The sequence below is a fragment of the Engystomops pustulosus genome, chromosome 1, assembly GCF_040894005.1.
Source record: "Engystomops pustulosus chromosome 1, aEngPut4.maternal, whole genome shotgun sequence".
Classification (NCBI taxonomy): domain Eukaryota; kingdom Metazoa; phylum Chordata; class Amphibia; order Anura; family Leptodactylidae; genus Engystomops; species Engystomops pustulosus.
Window position 1 is genome coordinate 159,610,987 of NC_092411.1, and position 17,174 is coordinate 159,628,160.

Sequence of the window (17,174 nt, forward strand, 5' to 3'; positions counted from 1 at the left end):
TCGCGCTGGCTCACAATGGGCCCCCGATATCTCCGCTGCGGCAGGGGCCTCCCTCCCCCGCTGAGGCCCCTGCCAGTGAGTAACAGCAGTGGTACTCGATGCGGCCATAAGCGGCCACTCGAGTACCACCTTTGATGTAATGCGCGACCAATGCGACGCGGCCTCTTCTTTTACGCGTCGCACTGTTACCTCTGATGCGCGGCAGCGTGATGATGCAATCACGCTGCCGCGCGCCTTGTTCTTGGCAGTTCCTCTGCTGCAGGGAGAAGAGACGCGGAGGATGTGGGACGCTGCGACAGGTAAGTGAAATTTATTATTTTCATCTACTAAACTAAATATATCATAGGGGGCCACAGTAGTTAGGTAAAACGTATAATAAGAAACTCCAAGAGCCACTAGAAGACTATATACTATAATGGGACTGGTTATATAATTAATGGCCACTAGAGGAAATATACAGTATAGTAAGGGGGCACAATATTTAATAGGGGGGGGGGTTTATTTTACATAAATACAGGATAGGAGTAGTAGTAGTGTGCCTATATATACTGGATAGGCGTAGTAGTACTGTGCTGTGTACATATATACAGGATAGGAGTAGTAGTACTGTGCTGTGTCCATACATACAGGATAGGAGTAGTAGTACTGTGCTGTACCCATATATACAGGATAGGAGTAGTAGTACTGTACTGTGCCCATATATACAGGATAGGAGTAGTAGTACTGTGCCCATACATACAGGATAGGAGTAGTAGTACTGTACCATGCCCATATATACAGGATAGGAGTAGTAGTACTGTACTGTGCCCATATATACAGGATAGGAGTAGTAGTACTGTGCCGTGCCCATATATACAGGATAGGAGTAGTAGTACTGTGCCGTGCTCATATATATATAGGGTAGTAGTACTGTGCTGTGCCCATATATACAGGATAGGAGTAGTAGTACTGTGCTGTGCCCATATATACATGATAGGAGTAGTAGTACTGTGTTGTGCCCTTATATACAGGATAGGAGTAGTAGTACTATTCTGTGGCCATATATACAGGATAGGAGTAGTAGTACTGTGCTGTGGCCATATATACAGGATAGGAGTAGTAGTACTGTGCTGTGCCCATATATACAGGATAGGAGTAGTAGTACTGTGCTGTGCCCATACATATAGGATAGGAGTAGTAGTACTGTGCCCATATATACATGATAGGAGTAGTAGTACTGTGCTGTGCCCATATATACAGGATAGGAGTAGTAGTACTGTGCTGTGCCCATACATATAGGATAGAAGTAGTAGTACTGTGCTGTGTCCATACATACAAGATAGGAGTAGTAGTACTGTGCTGTGTCCATACATACAGGATAGGAGTAGTAGTACTGTGCTGTGCCCATATATACAGGATAGGAGTAGTAGTACTGTGCTGTGCCCATATATACAGGATAGGAGTAGTAGTACTGTGCTGTGCCCATATATACAGGATAGGAGTAGTAGTACTGGGCTGTGCTCATATACACAGGATAGGAGTAGTAGTACTGTGCTGTGCCCATATATACAGGATAGGAGTAGTAGTACTGTGCTGTGCCCATATATACAGGATAGGAGTAGTAGTAATGTGCTGTGCCCATATATACAGGATAGGAGGAGTAGTAGTAATGTGCTGTGGCCATATATACAGGATAAGAGTAGTAGTACTGTGCTGTGCCCATATATACAGGATAGGAGTAGTAGTACTGTGCTGTGCCCATATATACAGGATAGTAGTAGTAGCACTGTGCTGTATCCATACATACAGGATAGGAGTAGTAGTACTATGCCAATATATGCGGAATATGAGTATTTATTAGGACTTTTATATAAAATATTTGATAAGAGGGGCACTAAATATAAGAATAATAATGAATAAAACATAATTAATACGTAGGAGCACTGTAAGACTGTATAGATGAAAAGATTAATTGGAAATGATATATTATGAAAGAGAATGAAGTCCAATTTAATTTATTAGGTGTATCATATCATTTACTCAGGGGTGTGCATGTAATATACTGAGGAGTCGCAATGTAATATTTGATTTATGGAGAGGGCACAGTATGGCTTTTGTTATGGGGGGAACAGTGTGGTCAGTGTTGTGAGTGGTAAATATTATTTAGGTGCACAGTGTGGGACATTGTTATCCAGGTGACATTGTGCTGTAGTGACGGTGATATTTTTAGTTACACAGTGTGGAGATGTGCCTCACAGAGATGAAGATATCTGGTGGAAAATTCTCCATTGATAAGGGAAAAAAAGGGTGAAGTCGTCCTGCAGTTCAGTACCCAAAGGAGAAGACGTGTGACGTGTGAGGTACTGAATCCCACTGAGTCTGGTAACTGTAATTACTGACTATTTTTATGTGGTGCAGAGAACATACAGAGAAGGTGAAGGGTTATAGTTAGTTATTCTTATTGGTAAGTTAGTGCTAAGCATGATGCAGCCACTGTGAACTCCTGTGAAATGACTAATATTTCTAGGCAGCGGTATGGTGGGCCCCCAGAATCAATTTCTCTGGTGGGCCCCAGGCACCCCAGTCCGACCCTGCTCGTGCAGTCTACTGTGCATAAAGCACACAATTGCATGTCTGGTAGTAGGTTAAAGTCGCTCATTCGTGTACCTTGCTTATTTATAGCCCACAAGACACAATACATTCGGTACCTTTCTTTACTTTATAACACTGTTCTTTTGTTTTCTCAGTTTTATTTTAAAAAATATTGTGCCACATTCACTCCTATGCCATTTAACAAGGCACATTTTTACCTCCAATGTCTAAAATGTTGTTATTGAAAAAGGCTTGAGAGCAGCTTTCATGAGGACTTCACGACACGTGTTAACTGGAAGAAAATGGCGGCATTTACCACTTACGTCAGCACCGGCTTCCTGGCACTGAGTTAGCCGCCTATCAGAAAGCGCCTCCACCCACAGACGCACTAGGAATCACGTGGGCGCAACGGCGGCAGCACTATAAGAAGCGTGCTTGTTGACGTCAGCGTTCTCTTCCGCCTGTTTGTCTGCTCTGAGGCAGACAGTCCGCTCCGGCTTTTTTCCCGTGAAAAGAATCCATCGCCATCCGCCAAAATGGTAAGTAGCCGGCCCGTGCGTGAAGCGGCCTTTGGTCTGGAGTGATCTTAGTAACCGTAGCCCATGAGTCTTGTCCGCGCTGAAAGCGGTTATTGGGCGGACACGATGAGACAATACCCGCGGCCTGCTTGTAGCCCTCTGTGAAAGGTTTCTCTAGTTTAAGGTCCCTGGATGAGATTTTTTCTTCACATCGCTTGGCTAGTGGTGAAGGAGCTCGTATACTAGCGCGTTCGGTAGATGCCGTCTGTCGTTTTCTCTCGTCACAGAGCTGCGCTGCGGTGGTGTCCTCATGATGTAACCACTGGCGTGTGTGACTGCGCAGGGAGTGACGTTGCAGTTTGAAGTGTAGCCTTGTCCTTCAGTCGGTGACATGGCAGATGTACGGCTGCATTATAGGCTTCTCTATGGTGGGCAGGGTCCTACATGGGAACCAGATTCTCCTGAACTGCCACTCTAGCCTCCACAGCTGGCAACTGCTAATACAGAATGGTAGCGCTGCTTCCTGTTTGGCATGATTTCTGCACTGTATTGGGAATGTGATCAGGATGAAGGGCTGTATGCACCAGATCACTACTGGTTAAAGGTTACTGCTGTCGACATTGGTATAGAAGTGCTGCTGTATCACTATAGCCTGGCATCGCCCATAGTTGTGCTGTAGAGCACTTGGGTCAGTACCATTCCCATGAAACTGTCAGCTATAAGCAGTGCATTATTCCTGGAAATGCAGTGATGTGATTGTAACCTGTTTGAAATTTGTAGTGCTTACACAATTTTAAAACCCTTTGCATAAATAATGATAGCTTATATAGGTTAGGTGTTTTTAAATTTTAGCAAATTGTTGTTGCTTGTATGATAAATTGTATAAATTTCCAGTATTTTCTGTATAAATTCTAATGGTTTAATAGATCTCTGCTTGTTTTTGCTTCCAGTGGACAGCTATCTGATCATGGTCTCACAGCTCGTTAGTATCACACAGCTGATTACTCTGATACTAACAAGCTGTGCACCTGTGACATGGTCAAATTACTGTCCACTGGAAGTAAACAAGCTTTTTATAGAATGACAGTAAGAAGAGATCTAGTAAACCATTAAAATTGGTACAGAAAGTATATTGGAAATGTATGATTTTTCAATCGTACAAGCAGACATTGACTGAAATGGAACAACCCCTTAAAAGCTCTCATCAGCAGAGAATGAAAATTGACTTCTGGTCACACAGGTAATGTCCATTGCTTCCACAATTGTTTAATAGAACTGGATTCTTTATTCCTTGTCCATATTGCTTTCACTCTTGGAGGTGACTCAGCCTTATCCTTTTGGTGGGTGTGTGTATATAACAGTTGTGTTTTAGGCCTGCAACTAATACTTTGGCCTTCTATTAGGTGAACTTCACGGTGGACCAGATTCGTGCCATCATGGACAAAAAGGCAAATATCCGCAACATGTCTGTCATAGCCCATGTGGATCATGGAAAGTCCACTTTGACGGACTCGCTTGTGTGCAAGGCTGGCATTATTGCCTCTGCTCGTGCTGGTGAGACTCGCTTTACAGACACTCGTAAGGATGAGCAGGAGCGGTGCATTACCATTAAATCTACGTAAGTAGCATCAGATTTAAGTTTATGTTGTACATTGAAAACTTGTCATTGACTTTTTTTTTTTTTCTTCAGTGCCATCTCCCTCTTCTACGAGCTTTCTGAAAATGACTTGGCCTTTATCAAGCAAAGCAAAGATGGATCTGGCTTTCTCATTAACCTGATTGACTCACCTGGCCACGTTGACTTTTCCTCTGAAGTCACTGCTGCTCTTCGTGTCACTGATGGAGCCTTGGTTGTTGTGGATTGTGTCTCAGGTGAGTGTTTAACCCCTTAAGGACGGAGGGTTTTTCGCCTCATTTCTCGCTCTCCAACTTCAAAAATCCCTAACTTTTTCATTTTTCCGTGTACAGACCTGTGTGAGGGCTTATTTTGTGCGTAACGAATTTTACTTTCCCGCAATGTTATTTATTTTAACATGCCGTGTACTGCGAAGCTGAAAAAAAATTCCAAATGTGGAAAAATTGAAAAAAACCGCACGTGCGTCACGTTCTTGTGGGCTCAGTTTTTACGACTTTCACTCTTCGCTCCAAATAACATGCCTACTTTATTCTTTGGTTCGGTGCGATCGCGGTGATACCAAATTTATACAGGTTTTATTGTGTTTTAATACATTTTCAAAAATTAAACGAATGTGTACAAAAAAGAAAAAAAATTTTTTGCCATCTTCTGACGCTAATAACTTTTTCATACTTTGGCGCACGGAGATGTGTGAGGGGTCATTTTTTGCGAAATGAGGCGACGTTTTCATTGCTACCATTTTGAGGTCTGTGCGACATTTTGATCATTTTTTATTTCATTTTTTATGTTATGTAAAAAGGTGTAAAAGTCGCATTTCGGACATTTGGGCGCCATTTCCCGCCTCGGAGGTCACCGCCGGCCGTAACCGTTTTTATATTTTGATAGATCGGGCATTTTGGGACGCGGCGATACCTAATATGTTTGTGATTTTTACTGTTTGTTATGTTTTATATCCGTTCTAGGGAAAGGGGGGTGATTTGAACTTTTAATATTTTATTGATTTTTTTATTTTTTAAACTTTTTTTTTTCTTTTTTTTCACTATCTTTTAGACCATCTAGGGTACATTAACCCTAGATGGTCAGATCGCTGCTACCATATACTGCAATACTACAGTATTGCAATATATGGCATTTTTGCAGCACATTCATTACAATGAGCCACTGGCTCATTGTAACGAATATGCAGCTGCCAGATAGCCTTGTGTCAAAAGAAGACACGAGGCTACCATGGCAACCGATCGCCGCCCCCCGATGACGTTCGGGGGCGTGGCGATCGAAAAAAAGATGGCGGCGCCCGCGCGCCGCCGTCTTTTAAACGCCGCCGGCGACTTTGCCGGCGGCGTTTAGGGGGTTAATAGCCGCAATCGGTGCAGGCACCGACCGCGGTTATTAGCGGTGGGGGTTTTGTGCAAAATGCAAAAACCCCCACCTCTGTATGAAGAGGACTCAGCCCGTGAGCCCTCTTCATACATCCCTTATACCTCTGCGCCGTAGAGCTACGGCGCAGAGCGTTAAGGGGTTAAGCACTGGTCTGAGAAAAAAAAATAAAAACCCAAGACATTAATCACTATTTTTACATTAGGGGTGTGTGTGCAAACGGAGACTGTGCTTCGTCAGGCCATTGCTGAGCGTATCCGCCCTGTTTTGATGATGAACAAGATGGACCGTGCTCTTTTGGAACTCCAGCTTGAACCAGAAGAGCTGTACCAAACATTCCAGCGTATTGTTGAAAATGTTAACGTAATTATCTCCACCTATGGTGAGGGAGAGACTGGCCCAATGGGTAACATCATGGTAAGTGAAATAACTTTGACTTGTTTTGGAAAAGTTCTAGGGCTCTTGATAGTGACTAAATGATCATGTGTAACAATCTTGACAACCATGAAGTAGATCAACCATTGAATTAACCTAAACATACTTGCCAAGAATACTCTTCTCCAGGAACTTGGTGCTGGTTTTTATTTGTAACTTTTCTTTCTAGATTGACCCTGTCCTTGGTACTGTTGGCTTTGGCTCTGGGTTGCATGGTTGGGCTTTTACCCTCAAACAGTTTGCTGAGATGTATGTGGCAAAGTTTGCATCAAAGGGAGACAGTCAGTTGTCACCAGCAGATCGGGCAAAGAAAGTGGAAGACATGATGAAAAAGCTGTGGGGTGATAGGTAAGGTTCGGTAAGGATTTTGATAAGAGATATGAGATTTCCTTAGTCTAAAACTCACAATACACTTGTTACTTAAAACAGATATTTTGATCCGTCTAATGGCAAGTTCAGCAAGTCTGCCACCAATGCTGATGGCAAAAAGCTGCCAAGAACATTCAGTCAGCTAATCCTGGACCCAATTTTCAAGGTAAATTTTGTTTTTGATTTGAACCCCTTAAGCTCCAGCTCCATTTCTGCACTCCAGTTAATTGCATTACTAAATGATGTCTAAATTTCTTCACTTTGACCTGAAATAATGGCTGAAGAAATGTTAATGTCTGATTTTCAAAGTTATGTTAAAGCTAAAAAGTATAATTTACCATTTATAATTTGCTTTTAAATCTATCATTTTGTTTTGCTGGTCTTTGCAGGTTTTTGATGCCATCATGAACTTCAAGAAAGAAGAAACTGCAAAGCTGGTTGAAAAATTGGATATTAAGCTTGACAGTGAAGACAAGGATAAGGAAGGCAAACCTTTGCTTAAGGTAAACCTAAACTTCATGAGCTGCATGCTTCTAAATATTACTTGAAGTGGTTAAACTTGAAATTTATTTAAAATAGGCTGTAATGAGGCGCTGGCTTCCTGCTGGTGATGCTCTTCTTCAAATGATTACCATCCATCTGCCTTCACCTGTGACTGCTCAGAAGTACCGTTGTGAACTTCTGTATGAGGGACCTGGTGATGATGAAGCTGCCATGGGTATGTTGGATTTTAAAACTTTTGCATTTAAACCTTATGTTTTGGGGTATTCCTTAGTGTTTAACCCTTTAAATTGTTTCCTGACAAGCTTTCAAAAGGCAAGCCTGCTTTTGCTGGCACTGCATTTGTAATGTGAGGTGGCTTCACTTTAAAGCAATACATTCTGAAAATGTTTGTTAGGCATCTTACAGTATTGCCTGGGTTTGCTATAGTAGAATGTATTGTCTCATTTGTTTTTCCTATCAGGCATTAAGAACTGTGACCCAAAAGGACCATTGATGATGTACATATCCAAGATGGTGCCCACAACTGACAAGGGTAGATTCTATGCCTTTGGCCGAGTGTTCTCTGGTATTGTGTCTACTGGCCTCAAAGTTAGAATTATGGGACCAAATTTTACCCCTGGCAAGAAAGAGGATCTTTATCTGAAGCCCATTCAGAGGTGAGTACAAAACTTGACTTTTTTTTTTTTTTTTTTTAAATTTTGTGCAGAGGACAAAGCAAATCTTGTTTTTATTTAGAACTATTTTGATGATGGGACGTTATGTGGAGCCAATTGAAGATGTACCTTGTGGCAACATTGTTGGTCTAGTTGGCGTGGACCAGTACTTGGTGAAGACTGGAACAATCACTACTTTTGAACATGCACACAATATGCGTGTTATGAAGTTCAGTGTGAGCCCTGTTGTCCGTGTTGCTGTTGAGGCAAAGAACCCTGCTGACCTGCCAAAACTTGTAGAAGGCTTGAAGCGTCTGGCTAAATCTGACCCTATGGTGCAGGTAAACATTGGTTGAAGGGACACCTTGAAGAAAATCTACCATTGTGATAAACCATGACCATAGATCTAAGGCATGAACTGTGAAAATCTTGTATTTGTCTGAATTAGTTTTAAATGTTGCATTTAGAAATGCCAATGAATCTCAGAAATGCCCCTTTCAGCACTTCCTGTTTTATTGCGCTTGAGTTTAATGGTAGATTTACTTTAACTAGATCAGTGACAGAGGATATTGACTACTCAATATTATCTGTTACTTGTTTTCCTTAGTGCATTATTGAGGAGTCTGGAGAACACATCATTGCTGGAGCTGGTGAACTGCACTTGGAAATCTGTCTAAAGGATCTTGAAGAAGACCATGCTTGCATTCCAATCAAGGTAACATAAACAATAGCAAAAAACCTGATGCTGCTTTGCTAAGTTTTCACTTAAATAAAAATTAAGTTTTAATTGCTTTTGCTATTCACTTCAGAAATCTGATCCAGTTGTGTCCTACCGTGAGACAGTGAGTGAAGAATCCAATCAACTGTGCTTGTCAAAGTCTCCCAACAAACACAACCGTCTGTACATGAAGGCTCGTCCTTTCCCAGATGGTTTGGCTGAGGATATTGACAAGGGAGATGTGTCTGCACGTCAAGAACTTAAGACAAGAGCACGTTATCTGGCTGAAAAATATGAGTGGGATGTCACTGAAGCAAGAAAGATTTGGTGCTTTGGACCTGATGGAACTGGGCCAAACATCCTCACTGACGTAACTAAAGGAGTGCAGTACTTGAATGAAATAAAGGACAGTGTAGTGGCTGGCTTCCAGTGGGCTACAAAGGAGGTATGTTTAGGCATGAGCTTTGTCTCTATGTTTGCTGGTAACTGTTTAAATGCACTGTTACAAATCAAATTGAGTAGTTCTCAGACTATTTCCACACTTGACTGAAAAATGCATTTCAGGGTGTTCTTTGTGAAGAGAACATGAGGGCTGTTCGATTCGATGTACATGATGTGACCCTTCATGCTGATGCAATTCACAGAGGTGGTGGACAGATCATCCCAACTGCTCGTCGCTGTCTATATGCTTGTGCACTAACAGCACAACCCCGCTTGATGGAACCAATTTATCTTGTAGAAATACAGGTCGGTATACTTTTATGGTAACCTTTCATTGATGCAAAGCCTGGAACTCAATATTAACAGCTGTTACTGTTAACAGTGCCCTGAACAAGTGGTTGGAGGAATCTATGGTGTCTTGAACAGGAAACGTGGACATGTGTTTGAAGAATCCCAAGTCGCTGGAACACCAATGTTTATTGTTAAAGCTTATTTGCCTGTCAATGAATCATTTGGTAAGTTTTTGCTGTTTGGTGAAGTGACACTCTTAACATAAAGGGGTTTTCCCACAAATTGCAATTGGGGACCTATCCTGTGCATACGGTCTGATTTGTGGGGGTCTTGGTAACTCCCACAGATGGCAAAATCAATGGTTCTGACAGGTTCCAGTTACCTCAGTCGGTCCCCTTCATCCCTCCAGGCAAGTAATGGAGCCAGCCAAAATTGCCACAGCCATCTCCTCCATTACACTCCCAGGGCCTATTTGGAAAATGGTAAACTTACAATTTCACTTTTTTTTTTTTTTTTTTTTTTTCCAGGCTTCACTGCTGATCTACGATCCAATACTGGTGGCCAAGCCTTCCCACAGTGTGTGTTTGACCATTGGCAGATTCTTCCTGGTGATCCTTTTGACAACACCACAAGGCCAAGCCAGGTTGTTGTGGAGACCCGTAAACGCAAGGGTCTTAAAGAGGGTGTTCCAGCCTTGGATAACTTCTTGGACAAGCTGTGAGCTCTGTACACGCATTTGAATCATCTGGACTTGACAACTTTTCTCAGTATGACATCATAATTTTGTGACCTGAATAATTTAACTCTTGCTCACATCAGGATTTTCCATGGCCCATCTTGGAGCTGTAACACTTAACATTAGGCTAAAAGTATAGGAACTGCTTGAGTGTTACTGAGTATTCCTTCACAGCATGAATATCAGCATTGTATTGGTGCCATTAATAAAAAAATTGTATTTCAGTCAAGTGTCATGATCTTTTGTAGCCTTAATCATTTTGGCATATAGACAAATGTGCACTTAACGTGGCTTTAAGATCACTTGTATACAAGAAAAGTATTCAAATTGTAGTCTGGCACCAAAAAAAAGCATGGCCATAATTTGAATAAATCTGAAATGGCTATTGACTGCTGTTCATGGATGCAGCAGTTGAATGCTGGAAAATTGGCAATCCTTGGAGCAAAGTTTCAGCCTAAGAATTGCCATGTTTTCCTGATGGATTGAGAAGGTCACCCTTCAGTTGCAACACTATCTGTATGTACTAACTGACTTGCATTATGTAGCAGCATACTCCTGCTGATTATACTGATCTTGGAATATATAGAAATATAAATGGCAAACATGCACACTATTGTACTATACTTCTTTGCTACTGGTTTTGTTTGGAAAATCATTGTTGCTAGAAATTGGGGGGGGTGCAAGGCTTTAAACATCTGCCACGGTCCATGGGGTGCAAGTGGAAGCTCTGCCACTGAATTCTGATTTGTAGAAACAACAAAGATCAGTACTGGATCTTTGTAGGATACTTCTATATATTCCCTAATCACATGCAGAGGAAATCTATCGTTGCATAAAACCTTGTGCTAAATCAAAAGCTTAACTAAAGTTGCCCAATGAACACATGTAGTTAGAACTTTTGACCAATTCCTCTAGCACATGCTGCAATGATGTACGCATATGGCAATGAAGTAAAGGATTATTTTTGCTCTTATGGTGAGTTATCTATTTGAACTATTTTGCATGGTGCAGGGAGGAATTTCCACAAATATGCCGGCTCAAACACCTTAAGGCAGTTTGACTCATGCAGCATATGTGTAAATGTGCTGTGTGTAGTCCTTGGAAACGTGCCACCAGAGGACTAGGTCCCTTTACATAAAAATATATAGTGCATAGACATTCCTTTTACTGGCCAAACATTTGCACCAGAATTTTAATGGTTTAAGTTCCAACTTGTCTGATAAAGGGAACATCCTTGCATTGTATTGCTATAATGCAGGGAGTCCCAACCTCTGCACTGTGCAGCCTATTAGACTGCACCATATGGTACATTCAAACAGGCTGTAATCTGTTGGCGAGCTGTTACTTGGTGCTCCCGGCAGATATCTGTTGCATAACCATGTTGCTTGGCATTGGGGCATCTCAGTTTGAGAGGATATGTTCTGGCCATCAGATTGGTCCCACCTCCATAACTGCACTTGGTAATTCTATTTAGACTGACCATAGCACTGAGGTTCTCCAGTATTCTGATCTCGCATCTGCATGATCTCTGCTGTTATCAATACACTGAGAGCCGTATTCCCATGTGGGCATTCAGTTTCATTAATCTGCCATTTATTTACATTCAATTAATGTTAATTTTTTACCTGTGAAGACAAGTTCTTAATGGTCTAGTTGCTAAGGGAACAATCTTGTATTCGACCACCTGGAGTGATTTCACAAAGAAACTATTTATGAAATGTCCAGGAGTTGCTGCATGACCCCAGCTATCCTGTGCTAATGATCATTGAATCCAGGGCAGGTGGGGATGAATGGCAATTTTTATTAACTCCATCCTAATGTGACCTGGAAGAACTGACAAGACTCCTTTTGGACTTGGGTCCCTGAGGGCATATAATCCTGGCATACAGATAGGCACAGCAGGGTTTTTGTGTTTTGCCTAATTGGTATGCACAGCCACATAGGGTGGATCCTGTCCCTGACACAGAAAAATATTGAGTCATAATACTATATGGTGCCATTTGCTTCATCAATTGTACTATTGGAGCACAAACATTTTGTACCACACCGATGCTCTGCCTAGCCATGAGCTGGATGCGCTGTGAATTTTTTAATGCATACTATGTAGATAACAGTGCCCACCCATAGATGTCTACAGTTTATTTTAAGATCAGGCCTATCCTAGAAAATTTTAGTGTAAAGTATATTTAGGCATATATCCCAAGAAACTGAGTTCCTGGTACAATTTAACCCCTTAGCCCGTGAGCCCTCTTCATACATTCCTTATGCCTCTGTGCCGTAGAGCTGAGTCCTCTTCATACAAAGGTGGGGGTTTGCATTTTGCAGAAAACCCCCCAATGCTAATAACCGCGGTCGGTGCTTGCACCGATCACGGCTATTAACCCTGTCATTGCCGCTGGCAGCGTTTAAAAGATAGCGGCGCGCGGGCGCCGCCACCTTTTTTACAATCGCCGCGCCCCCATACATCATCGGGGGGCGGCGATTGGTTGCCATGGTAGCCTCCGGTCTTCTTTTGACACGATGCTACATGGCTTCTGGAGATTTGTTACAATGAGCCAGTGGCTCATTGTAATGAATGACCTGCAAAAATGCCATATATTGCAATACAGAAGTATTGCAGTATATGGTAGGAGCAATCTGACCATCTAGGGTTAATGTACCCTAGATGGTCTAAGAAATAGTGGGGAAAAAAAAGTTAAAATAACAAATTAATGAAAATATTAAATTCAAATCACCCCCCCCCCCTTTCCCTAGAACTGATAGAAAACATAATAAAACAGTAAAAATCACAAACCTATTAGGTATCGCCGCATCCCAAAATGCCCGATCTTTCAAAATATAAAAACGGTTACGGCCAGCGGTGACCTCAGAGGTGGGAAATGGCGCCCAAATGCCTGAAATGCGACTTTTACACCTTTTTACTTCACATAAAAAAATTATCAAAATGTCTCACAGACCTCAAAATGGTAGCAATGAAAATGTCACCTCATTTAGCAAAAAAATTACACCTCACACAGCTCCGTACCCCAAAGTATGAAAAAGATATTAGCCTCAAAAGATGGCAAAATGTATTTTTTTCTTTTTTGTACACATTCGTTTCGTTTAATTTTTGAAAATGCATTAAAACACAATAAAACCTATATAAATTTGGTATCACCACGATCGCACCGAACCAAAGAATAAAGCTGAGGTGTTATTTTGAGTGCACAGTCAGTCGAAAAAACTGAGCCCACAAGAACGTGACGCGTTTTTTCAATTTTTCCACATAAAAAAAATAATAAATAATATTACGGGAAAGTAAAATTTGTTATGCACAAAATAAGCCCTCACACAGGTCTGTACACGTAAAAATGAAAAAGTTATGGATTTTTGAAGTTGGAGAGCGAGAAATGAGCGGAAAAACCCTGCGTCCTTAAGGGGCTAAAGAGGTAAAGTTATAGTATAAGGATGTATAAGCTTTGCAAGAGTAGATCAGGATCCACCTACAGGTTCAGGGTATATGCAGGGAAGGACTGCAGAATAGTGCCCCCAGATTGTCTCTCTCTCCACCCCCACCCCACCCCCTTCCTGTGAATTGCTGGAAAAGTATTTTGGGATTTGGTGCATCCACTACCTAGATAATTTTTATTCCAGCATAACATTCAAGTGCCTGACTTCAAGAAACACTGTGGCATGTGGCACTGTAAGAGGATGTGAGAGAGGTCTCCTGAAGTCGCTGCTTGGGTAAAAACTTAAGAGGCACGAGAGCCAGGCACTTATGCAGCATGTTAAAGGGCTTTGCCCATGAAAGAAAATTATTAAATTGCTGTTTTAGCTCCTATCACTCCTGAGGCTGAGTGTGGGTGGGGACTCTAACTCCTTAAAGGGAACCCGTCAACACATTTTTCTCAAATACAGGTAGTGACAGGTTCCCAGAGAGCCCTCTTTCAGCTAAAACTTGTTCCCCTGCGATACCCATATTTTCAACTTTATAGGTTTACCTGGTATCTAAACATGGCTACAACGGGGCGAGGTGGGCAGCAGCTCCTCTCCATCCCATCTCTGTATGCAGCTGTAATGTCATGTGGCCAGGGTGACATCATTGCAGGTCCTATAGCTTTTGTAGCACCAAGCATGTATCTCATGAAATCACAGCAGCCTGCATGGAGAGGAGTAGAAGTCCATGGAGGCTGTTGTGATTGTTTTATGTGGTCAGATATGTACATGGGGTACAGTTTGCTAATGTTAAGTAACTTAAAGAGGTTTTCCCATCTGAGCATTAATTAAATTCATGTGCCATATGTAAACATTTCTTCAATTGGATGTTAATTTAAAAAAATGTTCCGAGGGAGTGGCTTGGTAATGGTGGAGTGAAGACGTGCCCTGCATAAGCTCCAGGCGCCATTACCAGCGATCCCAGCCATCTATGTCCACAAATAGGGGAAAGAACAAGGGACGACTAGCGACTCCAGTCGGATCCCGTTCCACAACGACTGGCCCAGGTATGGACAGATTTCTTCAGGCGCTTGGCACGGCCTGCTCCCATCCGACGGGTGCCCTCACTCCTCCACTGCATGGGCGGCGTCACCGACAGCGCCACTTGGAGAGCGGAACCAGGACACCCTATCACAGCCACAAGTGCAGCGTACCCTGCAGCCACTACCAGTGTCCTCACCTAGGAAAACGCCAGCTCTGGCATCCCTACACTGAGGCCTCCATGGCACATTACAGCAGGCCCAAAACCCCTCATCAGAGGGAAGCATGTCACAAGCTCCCATGCAGCTACAAGAACCAGGAGTTAACCCCTTACACGCTGAATTCCAGCTCCTGAGAGAGCTGATCCAGGCCCTTCCTACTAGGCAAGATCTGGTTATTCAGAGACTTGAGCTGTTACAGCTATGGAGATAGAGATGAACCAGTCCAGAGCACATATCCAGCACTTGACCCTTTTATTAGACGACCAAGAAAATAGTGGCAGGCAAAATAACATACGCATAAAGGGCCTGCTTGAACGTCAGACAGATGACAACTTATCTGAGAGGGTGATGCACATCTTTAATGACATCTTACTCCGCTCAGCAAACTCTAAACTTTTGTTCGACAGAATCTACAGAGTTTCCAGGATGTCCACTACCCCAGAGTCTGGGACCCCAGAAATGTTCTATGCCGTTTACACTACTATACGGATAAAGAGAAAATAATGCCGTACAAGCAGGCGCCCCGACGACATTGCTGGTCTTTTCCGGTTTTTGAATATACCGTCAATTTCCATTCCTAACTGGCTCGCAACAGATTTACCTAGAATGTCTCCGCTGCAGCCTCGCCGACGAAGTACCCCTGGAGCCAGGAGACGCCCCTCAATTGAGGACAACACACCGCCAGTTTTATGTCCTCAACCTTTTGAAGCTGCTTCGCTGGGTCTGGACATATCAGTGGGCCTCACCATGGAGGCCTGACTTTTTCTCATCACTCCTTAGGCATCGTAATCAGGTACTGGCACCTGGTGCCGCATATTGGACTCATGTCTACATGCATATCTGAATGTAACTTGTGCTTACTACATTATTGAAAATGAGGAAGTAATGCTGGTGACCCTATGTATATATCCTCCTCGTATATAAGTTCTACATAAGGTCTGGATGTCAATGGTTATGACATCTACTCTAGGGCATTTAAATGTCATGTTATTCTTTTATGCCATTACAGGATTTACGGGACTCAGTCTCTTTTGGCGTTAAGGACGCGGCCCCATTTTTCAAATATGTCACTGTAAGTGTCCAGGGGATTTTGAGGCTGTTTTCTCGTGACACATTGTACTTCAAATTAGTTTAAAAATTTGGATGAAATCTTTTGTGTTTAGTTATGAAAAAAAAAAAAAATTGGCAAAAATTTTGAAAAATTATTTATTTTCAACGTTATAAATTCTCTACTTTTGATGCAAATAGTCATAGCACCCAAATAAATTCATAACTTGCATTTCCTAAATGTCTGCTTTATGTTGGATGCTTTTCTAAGATTCCACATATTTTACGTAATTAGCCAAAAATCAATATGTAGACACCAAGCAAGGTTGCCATACACAGTTTTGGGGGCCAACGTTGCTCTCACCTTGCAAATATCAATCTTATACCAGCTAGTCAAGTGAGATAACTAAAATTCATAACTTTTTATTGGATATGCATTAAAAACCAACATCTAAATAATATCAAATAACAGTAAAATCATCCAGGGCATCCAGCCCAGATGGTCACAGTATCACTGGGATCAAACAATGTACACACCAAATCCTCAGATTGGTCTCTTGATCTCTTACAGACACATAGATGTAGTAGAAAATATTTGCATCTTACCATACATGCTTGTGTCTGTACAGAGGTACCTGGTGGGTTCCTGTGTCGGGAGTATAAGTCCTCTCCTTGGGAAGGAATGGATGTGAGGAGAAATCAAAGGTGCCCCTACACTCTCCCTGTCATCCCGGAGTTGTCTCCCGCCCTTACAAGGGCAGTACCATTAAGACTTGCCCTATGAAAAATCAAAAATACCCCCGCATCCCCCCACCCTGACACGTTTCTTCACTCATGGGATTCATCAGAGGGTCTATATCGGTGAAATGCGGACATTAAAAATTAGATACAGTGGCCCCTGTTATGGGGTCACTAAGGGGTATCAAATATGCAGAGTGGCTAATATAGTGATAAGTACTCTGCAGCGGGGCCCAAGTGAAGTGGCCACACTCATGATCCCCAGCTGGTCTCTAGGGATGAGAGATGTTGGTTTTTAATGCATATCCAATAAAAAGTTATGAATTTTAGTTATCTCACTTGAGCTGGTATAAGATTCCACATAGTTTACTAGAATGTTATGAGGCTCAGAATTTAGGTATCATTTTTCACATTATCAAATCACCAAAACCTGTATTTAGATGGACCTGCTCAACTTCTAATAA

General features: G+C 42.2%; 1 protein-coding gene and 1 non-coding gene across 2 annotated transcripts; both read left to right on the plus strand.

Moving 5' to 3' along the window:
• The first annotated feature begins 2,953 nt into the window (after positions 1–2,953).
• Positions 2,954–10,473, plus strand: EEF2 (eukaryotic translation elongation factor 2). The gene is made up of 15 exons (XM_072113188.1): positions 2,954–3,110; positions 4,493–4,707; positions 4,780–4,961; positions 6,308–6,519; positions 6,707–6,885; positions 6,967–7,072; positions 7,296–7,409; positions 7,486–7,624; positions 7,871–8,066; positions 8,146–8,404; positions 8,671–8,778; positions 8,873–9,226; positions 9,346–9,528; positions 9,605–9,737; positions 10,041–10,473. Exons 1-15 carry the CDS (start codon positions 3,108–3,110, stop codon positions 10,232–10,234), a joined length of 2,577 nt encoding a protein of 858 aa, XP_071969289.1. The 5' UTR covers positions 2,954–3,107; the 3' UTR covers positions 10,235–10,473.
• Positions 7,142–7,208, plus strand: LOC140087881 (small nucleolar RNA SNORD37). Its single transcript, XR_011850041.1, has one exon. It is a non-coding gene; the product is annotated as a small nucleolar RNA SNORD37 (small nucleolar RNA).
• Positions 10,474–17,174: the final 6,701 nt, after the last annotated feature.

Excerpts from the sequence above, each read along its gene's own strand:
- EEF2 (XM_072113188.1), top strand. Across the intron at positions 4,708-4,779 it reads TGCATTACCATTAAATCTAC|TGCCATCTCCCTCTTCTACG; the intron begins GTAAGTAGCATC and ends TTTTTTCTTCAG. Across the intron at positions 4,962-6,307 it reads TGTTGTGGATTGTGTCTCAG|GGGTGTGTGTGCAAACGGAG; the intron begins GTGAGTGTTTAA and ends TTTTTACATTAG.